This window comes from Giraffa tippelskirchi, chromosome 6 (genome assembly GCF_054371585.1).
Source record: "Giraffa tippelskirchi isolate mGirTip1 chromosome 6, T2T-mGirTip1v1.2.pri, whole genome shotgun sequence".
Lineage (NCBI taxonomy): Eukaryota > Metazoa > Chordata > Mammalia > Artiodactyla > Giraffidae > Giraffa > Giraffa tippelskirchi.
The window spans coordinates 14,508,416-14,525,396 of NC_137280.1; the positions used below are offsets into that span (position 1 = coordinate 14,508,416).

At 44.1% G+C, this 16,981-nt stretch overlaps 1 protein-coding gene across 3 annotated transcripts in view; it reads right to left on the reverse strand.

Moving 5' to 3' along the window:
* Positions 1-11,142, reverse strand: part of NIPAL2 (NIPA like domain containing 2) — an 81,652-nt gene extending 70,510 nt beyond the window's left edge. For 2 of the 3 annotated variants that reach the window (XM_081505216.1, XM_081505218.1), the window contains exon 1: positions 10,721-11,142. In XM_081505216.1, coding sequence (XP_081361342.1) covers positions 10,721-10,855 — 135 coding nt within the window. In that variant the 5' untranslated portion in view covers positions 10,856-11,142. The remainder of the gene's footprint in view (positions 1-10,720) is intronic. The other variant, XM_081505217.1, reaches the window with a different exon arrangement.
* Positions 11,143-16,981: the final 5,839 nt, after the last annotated feature.

Sequence of the window (16,981 nt, forward strand, 5' to 3'; positions counted from 1 at the left end):
GCTCTCTTTACTTACAATTATGTAACTGTACTATGCTAGTCCTGGAAGCACAATGGAAGCAGTCCATCAGATTGTATAAGCAAGGGCAGCTTCACACCAGTCCTTCAGCTGTGGTTTTTTCAAGTATTTCTAATGCATTCTCATTCTCTGTCTATATCTTTCACACACACACATTGTACATTGTATAATGTATGCCTGCATGCGTGCTAAGTCGCTTCAGTCGTGTGTGACTCTTTGCGACCCAATGGACTGTAACTCGCCAGGCTCCTCTGTCCATGGGATTCTCCTGGCAAGAATACTGGAGTGGGTTGCCATGCCCTCCTCCAGAGGACCTTTCTGCCCAGGGCTCAAACCTGTGCCTCTTATGTCTCCTGCATTGGCAGGTGGGTTCTTTACCACTAATACCACCTGGGAAGCCACCGTATAATGTATGTGCTGTGCTGCGTTTAGTTGCTCAGTCATGTCCAGCTCTTTGTGACCCCCATGGACTGCAGCCCACCAGGCTCCTCTGTCCATGGGGATTCTCCTGGCAAGAATACTGGAGTGGGTTGCCATGCCCTCCTCCAGGGGGTCTTCCTGACCCAGGAATCGAACTGGGGTCTCCCACATTGCAGGCAGATTCTTTACCAGCTGAGCTACCAGGGAAGCCCTGTATAATGGATATGTGATCTAATTTACGTATATCACACCCCATATACAGCTACAGTTTGAGGACAGAGTCCATGTTGCTGATTTCTCTGATATCACTGCCCAACACTCTTGAGAAGGGCTCTCTACTTGTGATTTTTACTGAGTGGAATGTTGGCTGCATTTGGGCCATCACTGTTGACTAGCTGATCAAACTCAGTGTGGGCTGTAATGAGGGAACAGAGTATCACTGTCTCCCAAATAGCTCCGGAACAATTAGAGCCCTGCAAGTCCAGAGGCTGAAGAAGAAATAAAGACCTCCCAGAATTCACAGGACTGACCTCAACCTTGAATGACATTATCGGCAATGCTGACGTGGCTTCTAGGACTCCGAACAGCGTTGCACTGACATACCACACCTATTTCACCTAAATCCACTAAGCTTTTAGGAGGCTCGTACCTTCTGAAGAGGTGGTTTTTGATGGTAAAGACATCACTAAGCAGGTAGAGGCAAGACTGAGATACTGCTTTTGCCAGCGGATACCCTCTGACTTCTCTGTCTGCAGAAAGACAAGAGGCTTTTCTAGAAGTCCTTCTTGGGGGAGAGAGCATGGGCGGGGGTGGTAAGTCTAGAATTTAGAGATAAGTCACAGCTTAGAGTTGACGCTAAGAAAAATATTTCAGAAACTGATCCTATAACTAAGCTTTTAAGGAGATTACTGTTCTGGTTCACCCACAACAAGGCAGGCTACACTGGGGTGACTTTTCTGGGGCTGCTCCTCTGAGGCAGGATGTAGAAAGTGAAGGTCCCAGATGAGCTGGGGGGAGAGGTGGCAGCCCAAGAAGACAGTGAACCACAGGAGGAGGACTCCAGCCTACCCAGTGGGGACCACTGTTAGGGCCACGTAGTGCCTCTAGTCCTGGCTATGGGACCTCTCTTTCATCCAGCCCTTCCCAAGGGCTCATGTTCTTTGGGCCTTGGCGACTGGTTCAGGAAAGGACATGGACCTAATCTCGTCCAGTCAGACTAAAGGCAATGGATTTTCATTGGTTGAGAAAGTCAAGCTTTCCTTCCTGAAAATGAAAAGGGAGGATGAAGGCTACAGGGGCGAGCCTACAAAAAGTGGGATCAACAGCCGCGAGGAACAGAAGTGGAAGAGGAGAGTGAGAACTTGCATTTGCCATGCAACTGCAGCCTGTGGATCAAGACTGGTGTGGACCTGGAGTTCTTCTGGGCTTCCACATCATCCAGACTGATTAATTTCCTCTATTATTTAAGCCAGTTAAAGTTAGGTTTCCTGGGACTCGCCAACCAAAGCCTCTTAACTTACAAAGCATTCTTGGTCGGGAAGCCAAGTGCCAGAAGAGAGATGGACCCCTGCTGCAAGCTACAGAGGTCAGGCCAGGGGTCCAAGTCACTGAAAAAGGGAAACCATTTGAGAAGTGCTGAGAAGGGGAGGGGGCGGCTTAGGGAACCACAGTGTTGAGGCTGCTGGAAGACCTTGGAATGACCCATCAAGACCAGGGTGGGTCTCTGAAGGAGGCATGCCAGGACAAATACAATATTTGGTGAGGTGTGAAGCTCATGACTAAACATAAGCTAGCCTGTGTTTACACAAGCCTGTGTTTGCGTCTCCTGACGTGTGCCAAAGATGACAGGAGACCCACGCTGGGAGTGACCATGGTCCAGGCCAAGTGACAAGATGAAGCAAATGCACAGGTGTGCACGTGCTGAGAACTAGGCAGAGGGGAAAGTGGAGTGTTATCTACCAGCCTCTGGGCAATTAGGGGACTCTAGTGGTCCAGGACAGAGTGCTCAAGAGTTCTGACTTTATGTAAAGTGCAATTCTCTTGGATGGAACAGAGAATTACATCCAAGAGAATGGGGCAGGTTATAAAAGGTGTAAACTGAGTGGAGGAATACTGGACCTTTAGAAAACAAAAACAAAGCCAAAACAAACAAACAAAAACACCCAAGCTAAAATAAACAGCATTTAAGTCTTAACGCTGACACGGCATGAGCTTTCCCAAGCTGGGGTGCTGGTCCTTAGTTGGTTAAACTACAGTCAGCATCTGGAGATGTCATCACACTTCTGACACCAAATACTGTCAGCTGTTCCCAGGGCCACACACCCATCCTCCCCAATCCAGAAGTCTGGAAAGCGGCAAAAGACATGGGGGGAATCCTCGCCTTAGTACACTTGCCTTAGATGACAAGTGTTCCAACTAGGAAATTACTGCAATCAAGAAGTGTTCTGTAATGTGACTATGTCTGGAGAGTGAAGGGGAGGAAAACATCAAATGGAGTGAGGAAGGCACTGGAGGTAGAGAAATAGTTGGTTCTGGATTAAAGAAAAGAGTGTTGCATCAAATAACTGACAAGATTTGTCTTATTTCCATTTGCAATGAGTTAAATGCTCAAAATTCTCCAAGCCAGGCTTCAACAGTACATGAACCGTGGACTTCCAGATGTTCAAGCTGGATTTAGAAAAAGTAGAGGAACCAGAGATCAAATTGCCAACATTCCTTGGATCCTTGAAAAAGCAAGAGAGTTCCAGAAAAACATCTACTTTTGCTTTATTGACTACGCCAAAGCCTTTGACTGTGTGGATCACTACAAACTGTCGAAAATTCTTCAAGGGATGGGAAGACCAGACCACCTTATCTGCCTCCTGAGAAATCTATATGCAGGTCGAGAAGCAACAGTTAGAACTGGACATGGAACAATAGACTGGTCCCAAATTGGGAAAGCAGTACATCAAGGCTGTATGTTGTACCCTGCTTATGTAGCTTATATGCAGAGTACATCATGCAAAATGCAAGGCTGGATGAAGCACAAGCTGGAATCAAGATTGCTGGGAGAAATACCAATAACCTCAGATATGCAGGTGACACCACCCTTATGGCAGAAAGCAAAGAAAAACTAAAGAGCCTCTTGATGAAAGTGAAAGAGGAGAGTGCAAAAGTTGGCTTAAAACTCAACATTCAAAAAATGAAGATCATGACATCCAGTCCCATCACTTCATGAAAAATAGATGGAGAAACAATGGAAACAGTGTCAGATTTTATTTTTGGGGGCTCCAAAATCACTGCAGATGGTGACTTCAGCCATAAAATTAAGATGCTTCCTCCTTGGAAGAACAGCTATGACCAACCTAGACAGCATATTAAAAAGCAGAGACACTACTTTGCCAACAAGGGTTCCTATAATCAGAGCTGTGGCTTTTCCAGTAGTCATGTATGGATGTTAAGAGTTAGACTCTAAAGAAAGCTGAGCGCCAAAGAATTGATGCTTTTGAACTGTGGTGTTGGAGAAGACTCTTAAGAATCCCTTGGACTGCAAGGAGATCCAACCAGTCCATCCTAAAGGAAATCAGTGATGAATATTCATTGGAAGGACTGATACTGAAGCTGAAACTCCAATATTTTGGCCACCTGATGCAAAGAACTGACTCATCTGAAAAGACCCTGATGCTGGGAAAGATTGAAGGCAGGAGGAGAAGGAGATGACAGAGGATGAGAAGGTTGGATGGTGTCATCAACTCGATGGACATGAATTTGAGTGCGCTCCAGGAGTTGGTGATGGACAGGGAAGCCTGGTGTGCTGCAGTCCATGGGGTCGCAAAGAGTCGGACACGACTGAGTGACTGAACTGACTGAAGTTCAATAATGACTTAGACTTTCTAATCATTAGAAATATATATTTTATGATACTTCCTGTAACATAGGTTGACTGTAATACTTCTAATTATAGCTAGTTTTAAAAAACAGTTTTGCAGATTACATTTAATTGGTCGGGCCAGGTCTTAGTTGTCTTTGAGCTGTGGCATGTCAGATCTAGTTCCCTGACCAGCGACTGAACCTGGGCCTTGGAAGCAAGGAGTCTTAGCCACTGGACTACCAGGGAAGTCCCTAGCTAGTGTTTATTCTGTGCTTTCTATATGTCTGGCACTGCTAACTATTTGTATATCATGATGTAGGTTATTCCTACATCAACCCTATAAGGTATATAGTGTTATTATTATTACCATTTTGATAGAGAAAGTCAAGATATGGAGAAATTAAGAAAATCGCCAACACATCTAGTAAAGAGGCCAAGCTTTTTAAAACACCCTATCCTAGAACAAAAAGGATAGCTTAGGGGAAAGTCATCTTTTCCATGGTAAACTCTCAAATGCCAATTTGAACAATTACCAACCCTTTAAAAAGAAATTGCTTAAATAATTCTCCTAAGCAAACAAAATGAATACAGCATACCATTTCCCACGGTATCTGGGTAAAACATGCAAGTTGAACAGTCATAGCATTGATAATATTTTTAAAAATGTTTAAGTAGTAGAATATAATAGATGCAGGCAACTGTAAAGAAAATGATATAGACGAACAAATTACTAAAATGAATTATTATAAGGCAAACACCCTCATAACAGCATCCAGATCCCAAAACAGAAACTGGGTGCCCACCCAAAGGCCTCCCTTTGCTTCATCCCATCACAGCCTCTCCCTTCCCCAAGGAAACCCTGGTCTGACTTCAAGTCAATCACTTCCTTGCTTTTCCTTATGGTTTCACCACAGAAGTGTGCATCCCTGAACACTGTGAAGGGAGGCTGTCTTTTTCGTCTAATACATCTTCTAGTTGTATTTTAATCTGCAAGGAGAATCTCTATCCTTGCTCTCCCCTTTTTTTCTCTGTAAAAATGATTTGCGAAGAAACAGCCACATAAACCTGTAAATTGGTGAAGTTTCCCATAGCCTGAACTTAGCTGATTGCATGAATGCAACTTTATAACTAGTTAGTAGGAATCGGCTTCCCTGGTGGCTCAGTGGTAGAGAATTCACCTGCAATGCAGGAGAAGCAGGAGATAACGGGTTCGATCCCTGGGTTGGGAAGATCCTCTGGAGGCAGAAATGCAACCCACTTCAGCTTCCCTAGTGGCTCAGAGGTTAAAGCGTCTGCCTCCAATGCGGGAGACCGGGGTTCAATCCCTGGGTCGGGAAGATCTCCTGGAGAAGGAAATGGCAACCCACTCCAGTATTCTTGCCTGGAGAATCCCATGGACAGAGGAGCCTGGTGGGCTACAGTCCGTGGGGTTGCAAAGAGTGGGGATGACAGGTAGATTTAAATGCAAACGGTGTGACAAATTCACAACAGCATTAAGAATCTGTTCCTCAATTAAGGACCATGGGATGACAACCATGATGATAATGGTGACAAAAGCTTTGATACAGTTGCTTTGAGGTAATTGATTTTTCCTTCCTCCTTTTTGCTGCCTTATATTGTACATACATCTTGAAGAAAACCTGGTAAAGGGAAAATGCCACATTGGATACATAAGGAAGGTTAAAAAAAAAAAGGTCAATAAGTATAAACAAAATTTAAAAAGAGACTTTTCTTGGGAAGGAAATGGAAAGGACCAGTAACCTCCACCTCGCCCTTTGGTTATTTGTAAGTTTTGACACTTTTCTGTCTCTAAGAGGCAATCAGATGCAATGACCAGCAGAAAAGAGATAAATGGTAGCAAAGCAAAATCAATAAAAGGGCACTATAAAACCCAATGTGATTTTTCTTTAGTCCAGTGAGACAAGCCATGTTCATTTTCCCTTACCACATTCTTTTCAAGCTTTAGTTTCTAAGCAATGGCCTTCAGGCATGGAATAAAAATAGCTCTGCAGTTAAACCTACTTGCTGTAAGATCTAGGGGCAAGTTATTCGACACAAATTTCCTTACATGAACAGTGAGGATAATACGTATCTTACAAGGTTGTTGGGGGGCTCGAATGAGATAATAGCTATAAAGTGTCACATAGCAAATGCATAACAAATGTCAGTCTCTTCCATTCCCCTCTTCCCTGCCAAGATGTATCATTTTCCTTTAAATATGTTGATGTTGAAAATTCAAGCCATTGAAAAATCAAAAGTTCAAACAAAGGACATTAAAAAAATCTGAATTCTTCATTTCACCCTATGCAGAAGAAACCTTTCTGACAGCGTCTTTGCGAATTTAGATATTTAGCAACATGCATAAACTTAAAGAAACAGCCACGAAACCCCTCCTTTACAATATTTCCCACGTTCATCCTTTCCTGTCCATTCCCTCTACAGCCTGGCTGGATTGGCACTTATTTATTCAAACAGATAACATGAAAAAGACTGTGGATCTTTCATTCTAAGCCTAAGTTTACCAGCAAGGAAAACTGAAGCCCAGTGTGACTTGCCTACATGCAATGAGCTAGTTGACAGCAGAAACTAGACAACAGCCTCAGGCGCTTGTTGCAAATTAAGTGCCTACAGGGGTCAGTAGGTAAAAGAGAAGAAAGCAGGGGTGGTGGGGGGAGCCCAAGTGGGGAGCACAGATGTTCTGAGCTGTGAACTCCCCCTCACAGTTATCATGTGGGGAAGAGGGCCAAGTTGCTAGCACTTCTGATGTTTAAAAAGATCGTGGAAATTTGAAACCTTACATACTCATTTTTTAAATGTTGGCAATGTATTAAACATTTTTAAACCTCTGTGCAGGTTGACAGAAGACACATATCTACAGGCTGGAGTCAGTCCACAGTTGGCCTGTTTGAGGCTCCTTCACACTGCTAACTCTAATTCAAATGTGTTTCATTCGCTTTGGGAGAAAGAAATGGCAACCCACTCCAGTATTCTTGCCTGGAGAATCCCAGGGACAGAGGAGCCTGGTGGGCTGCCGTCTATGGGGTCTCACAGAGTCGGACACAACTGAAGTGACTTAGCAGCAGCAGCATTTGCTTTGATTGTTTCACTCCCTGTTCACAAAAAAACCGTCAATGGCTCCCCACTGTCTACCAGACAGAGTCCAAACATCTTAACCCGTTGTCCTTCAAGACAACTTATGTCGATATCTAAAACCTGAAACTGTACTTCCACTTTCCAGTCACTGTCAGTTTTCCACTGCAACCAGAATGGCCACTGACTTCTACTTTACGTACAAAAATGTTCAGAAGGGCACCCTGTCCAGACCATGAGGGCTGCTCCTTGGTCTCCAGACTTTCTCCTTTCTTGGAGTGCCTTCCATCTGTGCACTCTCATCAATGAAATTCTGTCTTTAAGTGTCCAGCTCAAATACCACCTCTCTGTAAAACATCCCTGAAGGCCCCTGCTAAAAGCCACCTTGTTCTGAATTCCTAAAGGACTTTATATCCGTCGCATGACACTTAAAACATACTGCCTTGCTTTAGAGTTACCTACACAGCTCTTTTCCCCAAGCATCTAATAACAAGAGGAAGGAAGGGTCTGCGTCTAAAGACTATGTTGAATATTCCACAGTGCTTTGTACAAAGTGGGGAGTTCAATAATCATGTTAGAAGCATTATCTTTTTATACTGAAAACTTGTGGATCAAACATAAAGAAAATACCTTTGCAGAACTTAATTGCATTTATACTTGTATAGGCAGATGCCTAAGTGATGCAGATTGGGCAAAAGCCTTGCTTCCCTGATTCCCTAGAACACTTTCCCCACCGAACTCCCACTTATTACTTGTCTGGGGATTTCGTCCTCTAGAAGCACTCACATCTTTGCCTTAGACGCCATTGATTCTAAAAAGGCACTGTTAAATATTCGTCTGTCACCTGAAATGTGTTTCAGGGAAGTTGCTCTTTTTCTGTGAATAAGGTTAATTTATCAGATCTGATGGTTATCTCTTGAAAAAACACAGAGAGCTGAGCTATCACTGAACAGACACTGTCCAAATATTTCAGTAGTGATAAAATTTACTAAACTCTGGCTATCCAGTAATCAGGGCTTCCCTGGTGGCTCACTCAGTAAAGAATCTGTCAGCAATGCAGGAGTACTGCTTGCAATGCAGGAGACTGGAATTCGATCCCTGGGTTGGGAAGATCCCCGGGAGAAGGAAATGGCAACCCACTCCAGTATTCTTGCCTGGAGAATCCCATGGACAGAGGAGCTTGATGGGCTATAGTCCAAACGGTGGCCAAAGTCAGACACAACTTAGCAACTAAACCACCACCCAGTAATCAAGGTTAACTTTGAGTGTGGAAGTCCTAAACTTATATCCCTTATTTTGTTTTCTTGAAGTCACTCCCATTTGCAGCCATCTATAATCAGTTAGGACTTCCCTCTTGGCTCAGATAGTAAAGAATCCGCCTGCAATGTGGGAGACCTGGGTTCAATCCCTGGGTTGGGAAGATCCCCTGGAGGAGGGCATGGCAACCCACTCCAATATTCTTGCCTGGAGAATCCCCATGGACAGAGGAACTTGGTGGCTACAGTCTATGGGGTCACAAAGAGTCAGACACGACTGAGCGACTTAAGCATAGTACATAATCAGTTAATGTCCAAAAAGAAAAGAAAAATTAGATTCCATTTTATTTCTACTGGCCTGCTCAGCACAAGAAGCTCTCAAAATGTTTGCTGAATGGATTTTTAAAAATCAAGTTTTACTTTTGCTTAAAAACAAATGCAATCACTGAAAGGTTAAAATACTACAATCTTATAAGATAGTCTAAATTTGTATAATAATGGACAAAGTTGATACAGTCTTACCTCAAACTAGCTATGGTTCAGGTGTCAGCTGAGTAGTTTCAATTAGCATATTCCTGATGCACTGTTTCTAACCTCTACAAACCTATACTGTCAAAGGCAAGTTAAGCCTTGCAAACATAATGTTAAGTTTTCACATTTATGTCACATGATAAGCTATGTTTGGTGTCAGAAAGCCAAGACAATCTCGAATTCCAGGAAGCATTAAAGAAAACTAATGTCTACAGAGGTTTCTGCTCTGCAAACAATGTTTTCTCCTGTTTTGGATGATGCCATCTGAGGTCACATTTACTAACTCTTTAATTCCTTTACCAAAAAGACAAAAAAAAATCAGTCTTAACTTTTATTGGGACTGTTTCTAGCATAAGCATATAACATAAGCTAGCATAAGCATAGTATAACAGATATGCTCAAAGAACTTCCCATGAAAAGCAGTCTTTGTAATTCTTCTTGGTAGAAGGAAGGAGAAATAGCATTGAACAGGTTCAGTGTCCTCTCATTTTTCCTGTTTTAGTATATTTTGTGGTAAAATACACTCAAAATGACATTCTCTCCTCTGTTGAAAACTAATAAGGGGGACACGTTTATTCTGTCTTTACATAAGTAAATTATCTTCTGTGTTAAATTTTTGAAAACAAATGTCTAACATTTCAGAAACTAACATTCAAAACACTTGGCAAACATAAAGGCTTCCAAGTGTTTGATTATTGGTTAAAGCCCCTGATTTAGACCAACAACAGATATTTTATAATTACACTGTTGTAAAATAAAGACCTATTCATTTGTTAAAGAACAAGAACAAAGTAACACATTATGAAAACAGAAAGGAGCCTGGAATCCACCATATCAAGATCACTTGCTCTTTCTTGAAAGAACATAAATGTGGCTAGAAGAAGGGTGTTTTTTTTTTCTTCTCCTGCTCTTAAACCAAGCCTGAAATACATGGGCAGCTCCAATCCCCTTTGATCTTGTTAAATGTGTGTTTCCAGCATGCATGGGCGTTGGTGAGGCTGACGACGTTTTCCCACAGGGCCGGTGAGCAAGGAGAGTCTGGCAACTGCAACCTGAGAATGTCAGTGTTCCTTGTGTGGAAATGGAAGGAGCTGAGCTGAGACACTGGGGACACACACACACACACACACACACAAACACACACACAGTCACGCTCAGAGCATCTTCACAGAGGTGCTATCTGGTGGCCTTGAACGAGTTCTGTGATTCTGAGAATACAGTGTCACTCATGTTTTCAACTGTAAAACGATCCTGGGGGCGAATATGGGTGGAAGAGGTTTGCCCCCACATGCCTTCGAGTTCATCTGGGAGAAGAGGGCGGATTCAGGCTGGAGAGGCGGGATGTCTGGGGACACAGAGGCCCTGAGCCGCCGGCCTGTGTGACCCACTCCCCGGGGCGGCTCCCCAGGGCTTCCCCGCTCTCCCGAACGCGGGGCAGTGAGGTCCATGTGTGGAAACAGCCTGTCAGCTCTGCCCACGTGGCGGCCCGGTGTCCTCGGGACCGTCGGCGGGAGGGCGGCCCCAACCCGGCCCCCACCGGGCGGCCGGCCCTTACCTGGTTCCGGCGGTACCACGCGCCCGACAGGGAGCCATTGCCGGCGCCCCGCGCCCCGTACGTGAAGTTCCGAGCCAGCTCGTCCAGGACGGCTGAGGCGGCGGCCCCGGGGTCCCCCGGTGCCGGCGCCGCCATGAGCGCTCGCTGTTCCTCCGCTGGGGCTCGGGATCTGGCCGCCTCCCGGCCCGGCCGCACCCGCCAGGCGCCGCGAAGGAGGCGCGCCCTGCGGTGGCCGCGCCCGGGCCGCGCCGGAGCCACTTCCTGCTCGGTGTCCGGGCGAGGCGGGCGCACCCGGGCCACCTGGTTCCCGCCCCCGCGCAGCGCCAGGTGCCCCGGGAGCCTCCCCGCGCTGCAGCCTCCCGGGGCGGCGCGGCTCGGCTCGGCTCGGCCCGCAACTCCGCTTGGCCCGGCCTGGGCGCTAGGGCCTCACGACGGGCCCCTCTCTGCGCGCGGGGTCGGGATGCGTTCAAGGCCAAAGCGCTTCCAACCCCAGGGGCGCCGAGTCAACACTTAAAACTAAGTGAACAGGAGTGAAAGGAGACATTCGGTTCAGTTCAGTCGCTCGGTCGTGTCGGACTCTTTGCGACCCCATGGACTGCAGCACGCCAGGCCTCCCTGTCCATCACCAACTCCCAGAGTTTATTCAAACTCATGTCCATTGAGTCGGTGATGCCATCCAGCCATCTCATCCTCTGTCATCCCCTTCTCCTCCTGCCTTCAATCTTTCCCAGCATCAGAGTCTTTTCCAATGAGTCAGTTCTTCGCATCAGGTGGTCAAAGTATTGGAGTTTCAGCTTCAGCATCAGCCCTTCCAATGAATATTCAGCACTGATTTCCTTTAGGATTGACTGGTTGATCTCCTTGCTGTCCAAGGGACTCTCAAGAGTCTTCTCCAACACCACAGTTCAAAAGCATCAATTCTTTGGCGCTCAGCTTTCTTTATAGTCCAGCTCTCACATCCATTCATGACTACTGGAAAAACCATAGCTTTGAATAGACAGACCTTTGTTGGTGAACCCAAAGCAGCCACCTTCTTCGGTAGCTGGCAATCCAGCTCTCTATCTCAGATGCAGTGTTTCTCACTTATATTTTTAAAATTGTTTGCATATGGAAAATTCAGGAGTTCCCAGCAAATGTTATATGCACCAGGACAATAAAGATCGCAGAGATTACATCTCAGGGCCAACACTTGACAGAACCTTAGCAAATATTCCTAGAAGGAAAGAAGGACTCTCCAGTGGTAGCTGGAGGACCCCGGCATGTATCTGGGACTGGAAGGGCTTCCCTCTGATGGAACAAGAAGGACTTGCTAGAAAGTTGCCAGCCACTGCGTGTAACAATTTAGGTTGGGAGATAATTTGTAATGGGCTTAAGGAACTCTAACCAGATGTTCTGGTTTTATCTGTATTCAAATAATACTGAGTTATTACATGTGATGTTAGGTCCCTCTGGCCTTGGGAACTCCACTGTTCTCTATTGTTGCCCTGGAACTTGCGATTCTTTCGTTGGCACAATGCTGACTCTTCTTATATAAGATGCTTTGATTGCCCTGACTTCATGAAAGAGAGACCTACAAGAAGAGAGAACTAACTGCTGCTTAGCAGGGAACTATGAGAAAGTTTTCAATGTTCCTTAGGGAAATGTGCAAATGAGAGAATAAAATGAGAAAAAAAATCATTTCAGATGGAGGAAAAACAGGGCATCTCTGAGGTTGTAGTTTCCTGCTTGAACACTCAAAATATTCAGTGAACAGTTAATATGGTAGCTAACTATTTCCAATTTCAAGGCTCATTTATTTCCAAAAAATATCTGAAGGGAACAGTGTCTATTTTTAATATTTCCTAGAACGTTATATTACTTTGTACTGATGACTTTATTAACATTCCTTTCGGTTGAAATGGTTTGGGGTACACGTAACAGAATATACAAGTAAAAGTGGCTTAAGCAATGACCGTCTGTTATCTCCAGCAGGAGGGTGGCTCTGTGCGGTTCTATCATGTTGTCACCTCCATCTTTCTGCTCTGCCGTCCCTGAGGTATTGGCCTTGTCCCTATTCGTGATGGCAGCTCCAGACACTGCATGCAAACATGATCACATTTGGAAAAGAAGTGGGGCTCTTCTCCTTAGGCATCTTTTCGCTAGACAGGAAAGCTTTTCCAGAATCCCCCCAGCTGCCTCCCCCTCTCCGATCCCATTAGCCAGGACTGGATCACATGCCAGGGAGGCTGAGAAAGTGACTGGTAGGCATTTCCAGGCTTGGGAGTGGGAGGTGAGCCCCGCTGGTGAGGAAGAACCGGGATGGGGTGGGAGGGCATCCCTAGCAGAGCTTGGCACAACCATTCTATAGTGTATTCTATCAGCCAGATTGTAACTAGTCATAGGGTCTGTAATGAGCAAACTAATAAATGGATTGCATTACTTTCCTAAACTGCCCACTGCCACAATAAAGTTCACACTTCTTCAGTCTATCAGTAGGAGACTCTTTATGTTCTGGCCCCCATTCTCTGCTACATTTAGCTCATTCTCATTTTATTTTTGAAATAAAAAATCATTTTCAGTTTCTTGGCATTTTTTTTTAAACCTTTACTTTTGGAGGAAGATGGCACTTGGTGCAGAATAGGTATGATGTATGTAGCCTGTGATGTGCTCTGCTCTAGATGCCAAGATGTCACTGCAGTTGCTGTGACTGTCCTAGTGTGTGGGGGTGGTTGAAACAAAGGATTCGTGACCAGCGCTGCTTCCCACACAGTTCACAAGGAGGCAGCAGGAATGCTGTGTGAGCTATTTTGGTTCCAGGAGTGTAGGCAGCGCCGGAGGCTGTTCCGGGCATTGTGATGGCCTGTGCCTCTTGCAGGGTTTCTTCGGGGGCTGTTCTGTTCACTTTACAAGATGCCAAAAGCCTTTGATCAACCTCCTGTTCTCGGCACTGGAACAGTGGAGGTCTGCCTTCCTCAGTTAATTCAAAGGATTCTATTCTGAGGCCACATCATTTGAAGCTGGACTTCGCTGTGAACTTGGATAGCAGGGTTACATTTTGCCCACCTTGCCTAGGATCACTTCCTTATAGCCTCTACAAAATAGTTTTGTTTTTTTAATTCACCTTTAGCATGAGTCAGTCAATGATAGTTTCACCAATGATGAACGTCTAAGGGGATAAGATAGATATTAGGGTAAAGATTAATTCAGGTATCTTACATCATATACAAACGCCAACCTCAGAGTAAGTAATGAGAAAGGTAAATCTCTTAATTCTTTTGGACTAACCAGATGATCTCTACAGCTGATAGTATAAACAGTCTTTAAAGTGCAAATGCTAAAGGCAGATGGTCAGGTTCACATTCTTATTCCACCACTTATTTACTGTGTGACAGTGATCAGTTTGCTTAATTTCTCTGTGTCTTACATTAATCATCCATGAAAGGGAGTTAAGAGTACTGAAACATAGTACTCAGTAAGGAACTTCCCTGGTGGTCCAATGGTTAAGACTCCGAGCTTCCAATGCAATGGGCCAGGTTCAACCCCTGGTCAGGCAACTAGATCCCGTGTGCCACAACTAAAACCCAGCAGAGCCAAGTAAATAAATATATGCTACTCTTGAGCATCTATCCAGTGAAAAACATGGTCCAAAAGGACACATGCATCCCAGTGTTCATTGCAGCACTGCTTACAATAGCCAAGACAAGGAAGCAACCTACATGTCCATTGACAGAAGAATGGATAAGACTTAGAGAACTAGCTTATGGTTATCGAGGGAAGGCGGAGGGAAGGGGTAGTTAGGGAGTTTGGGATGGACATGTACACACTACTACGCTAATAGACAGCCAACAAGGACCTACTGTATAGCACATAGACTTCTGCTCAATGTTATGTGGCAGCCTGGATGGGCGGAGAGCTTGGGGGAGAATGGATACATTCATATGTATGACTGTGTCGCTTTTCTGTGCACTTGAAACTATCACAACATTGTTAACCAGCTATACTCCAATATAAAATAAAAAGTTTAAATGAAAAACAAAATCAAATCCCCCCCCAAAATCTTATAAAAAGAAAGATAGGACTCAGTAAGTGCTGATGCTTACTATTACCTTGGAGGCGGTTTGATCGCTAAGTCGTGTCTGATTCTAGTGACTCCATGGACTGTAGCCTACCGGGCTCCTCTGTCCATGGGAGTCTCCAGGCAAGAATACTGGAGTGGGTTGCCATTTCCTTCTTCAGCGGATCTCCCCAACCCAGGAATCGAACCGAGGTCTCCTCCATTGCAGGTAGATTCTTTACTGACTGAGCTACAAGGGAAGCCCTACTATTACCTTGGGTACTACTATTACCTTAGAATGGGGAAGTGTTCCTTAAACAAAGAGAAAAAAATGCAAACCACAGAGGAAAAAATTGATGGATACCATTAAAATAAAATTAAAAACTTTTATACATCAATAGACCATAAAGTATAAAAAGATGTCACAAACTAAGAACGCTTATTTGTTGCACATGTGATTGACAAAGGATTCACATTCAGAAAATATAAATAACAGGTAAAAAACAAAAAAAGTCAGGCAGCCTTGTGGAAAAATGGGCAAAAAATATAAATAGGCATTTTTCATGAGAAAATACAAATGACTCATAAACACATCAAATGCTTCCATCTCATCAATAATCAGGATAAGGCAAGTTAAAATCCCAATAAGAACCATTTTACACCTGCTGGTTTGGCAAAAGAAAAAAATTTTTTTTAATTTACAAATTGTCTTGGTACATTTGGGAACACTACTGATTGTGTAGCTTATAAACAACAGAAATTTATTGCTCTTAGTTTTGGAGACTGGAAGTCCAAGATCAAGTAGCCAGCAAGATCATGTTCAGGGAAGACCTCTTGCTGGTTCATGGCCAGCACCTTTTTGCTGTGCCCTCATATGGTGAATTGAAAGAGGCTAGGGATCCCTCTGGAGCCTTTTTGTCAGGCATTAATCCCATTCATGAGGGTTCCCCTTGTAAAGCCTCACCTACTAATACCAGCCCCTTTTGGGGGGGTTGGATTTTAAATAAGAATTCTGGAAGGACACAAGCATTTAGACCAAATGCTGGTGATGATACGGAGCATCAGAAACTCCTATTCATTGCTGATGCTATAGATATTGGAAATAGGACGTTGTTTGGTAAAGACGAAGATGCGCATATAAATTTCACTCTTACAAATATACCCCAGAGAAACTTCTGTGTGTGGATAGCAGAAATGTACAAGGATAACAGGACTCTTTGTAATAACAAACAAGCAAACAAACCTGGAAGCAGTTCAAGTGTCTATCAACAGAATTAGTGGGCAAATGAATTTTGATACATTTATATGACGAAATACAATACATTGAGTACATCCATATGTGGGAAAATTTGAAGAAAAGCAAGGGAATGAAAAAATTTGGATAGTGTTTCAAAGGTATTGGCAATGTTCTATTTCTTAAACTGGGCACGGGCATTCATTTTATTATTAAAGATATACATTTATGTGTAATATGACATAACTTTCTATGTATGTTTTTATATTTCTATGTATATTTCTATGTAAAATATACTATGGTATATTTTATAACTAATTCAGGAAAGCACACAGTTTTGTGGTCAAAGTTTCCAAAAGTTCAGGGTCCATAGACCTGGATTTAAGTTCAGTCTTCTGCTCTTCATCAGTTACATGGTTTTGGACAAATTGTCTTGGATTCAGTTTCTTTATTCATAAAGTGAAAATAATATTTATTTCAAAGACTGTTGCAAAAATTCAGTGGTAGGTAATGCTAGTGAAAAACATCTTTTAGTTCAGTTCAGTTCACCAAACACTTTGTGCAGGAGCCAAGGACACAAGGATGAATGAAGCATGGGCCCTGTCCCTGGGGCTTGCACTGTAGTGAGCAGATAGGCAGGTAAGCTGGTAAACTTGAATTTACCTCTGCCTGGAGCTAGGAGAGAGAAAAGAAGATGCACTCAGTTCAGCTCAGAAATGCAGGTGCAAGCCTGAGATGGCTTCCTAGAGGGGGATGATGTCTGTTGGAATCCCGAAGGACGAGTTAGCCGAATGAATGAGAGAGATAGGGGGTGAGCAGGGCAGGAAAAGAGTAAGCAAAGGCCAAAGGTAAGAAATAGCATAGTTTGTACATTTTCACGTTAGTCTCAGGTGGGATGAGATGTACCCTAAAATAGGGACAGAGAGACTGGCAGGGCCAGGAGATTTAGGATTTCACATGTTGGTTTATTAAAGTTGGACTTGATTCTTAATGG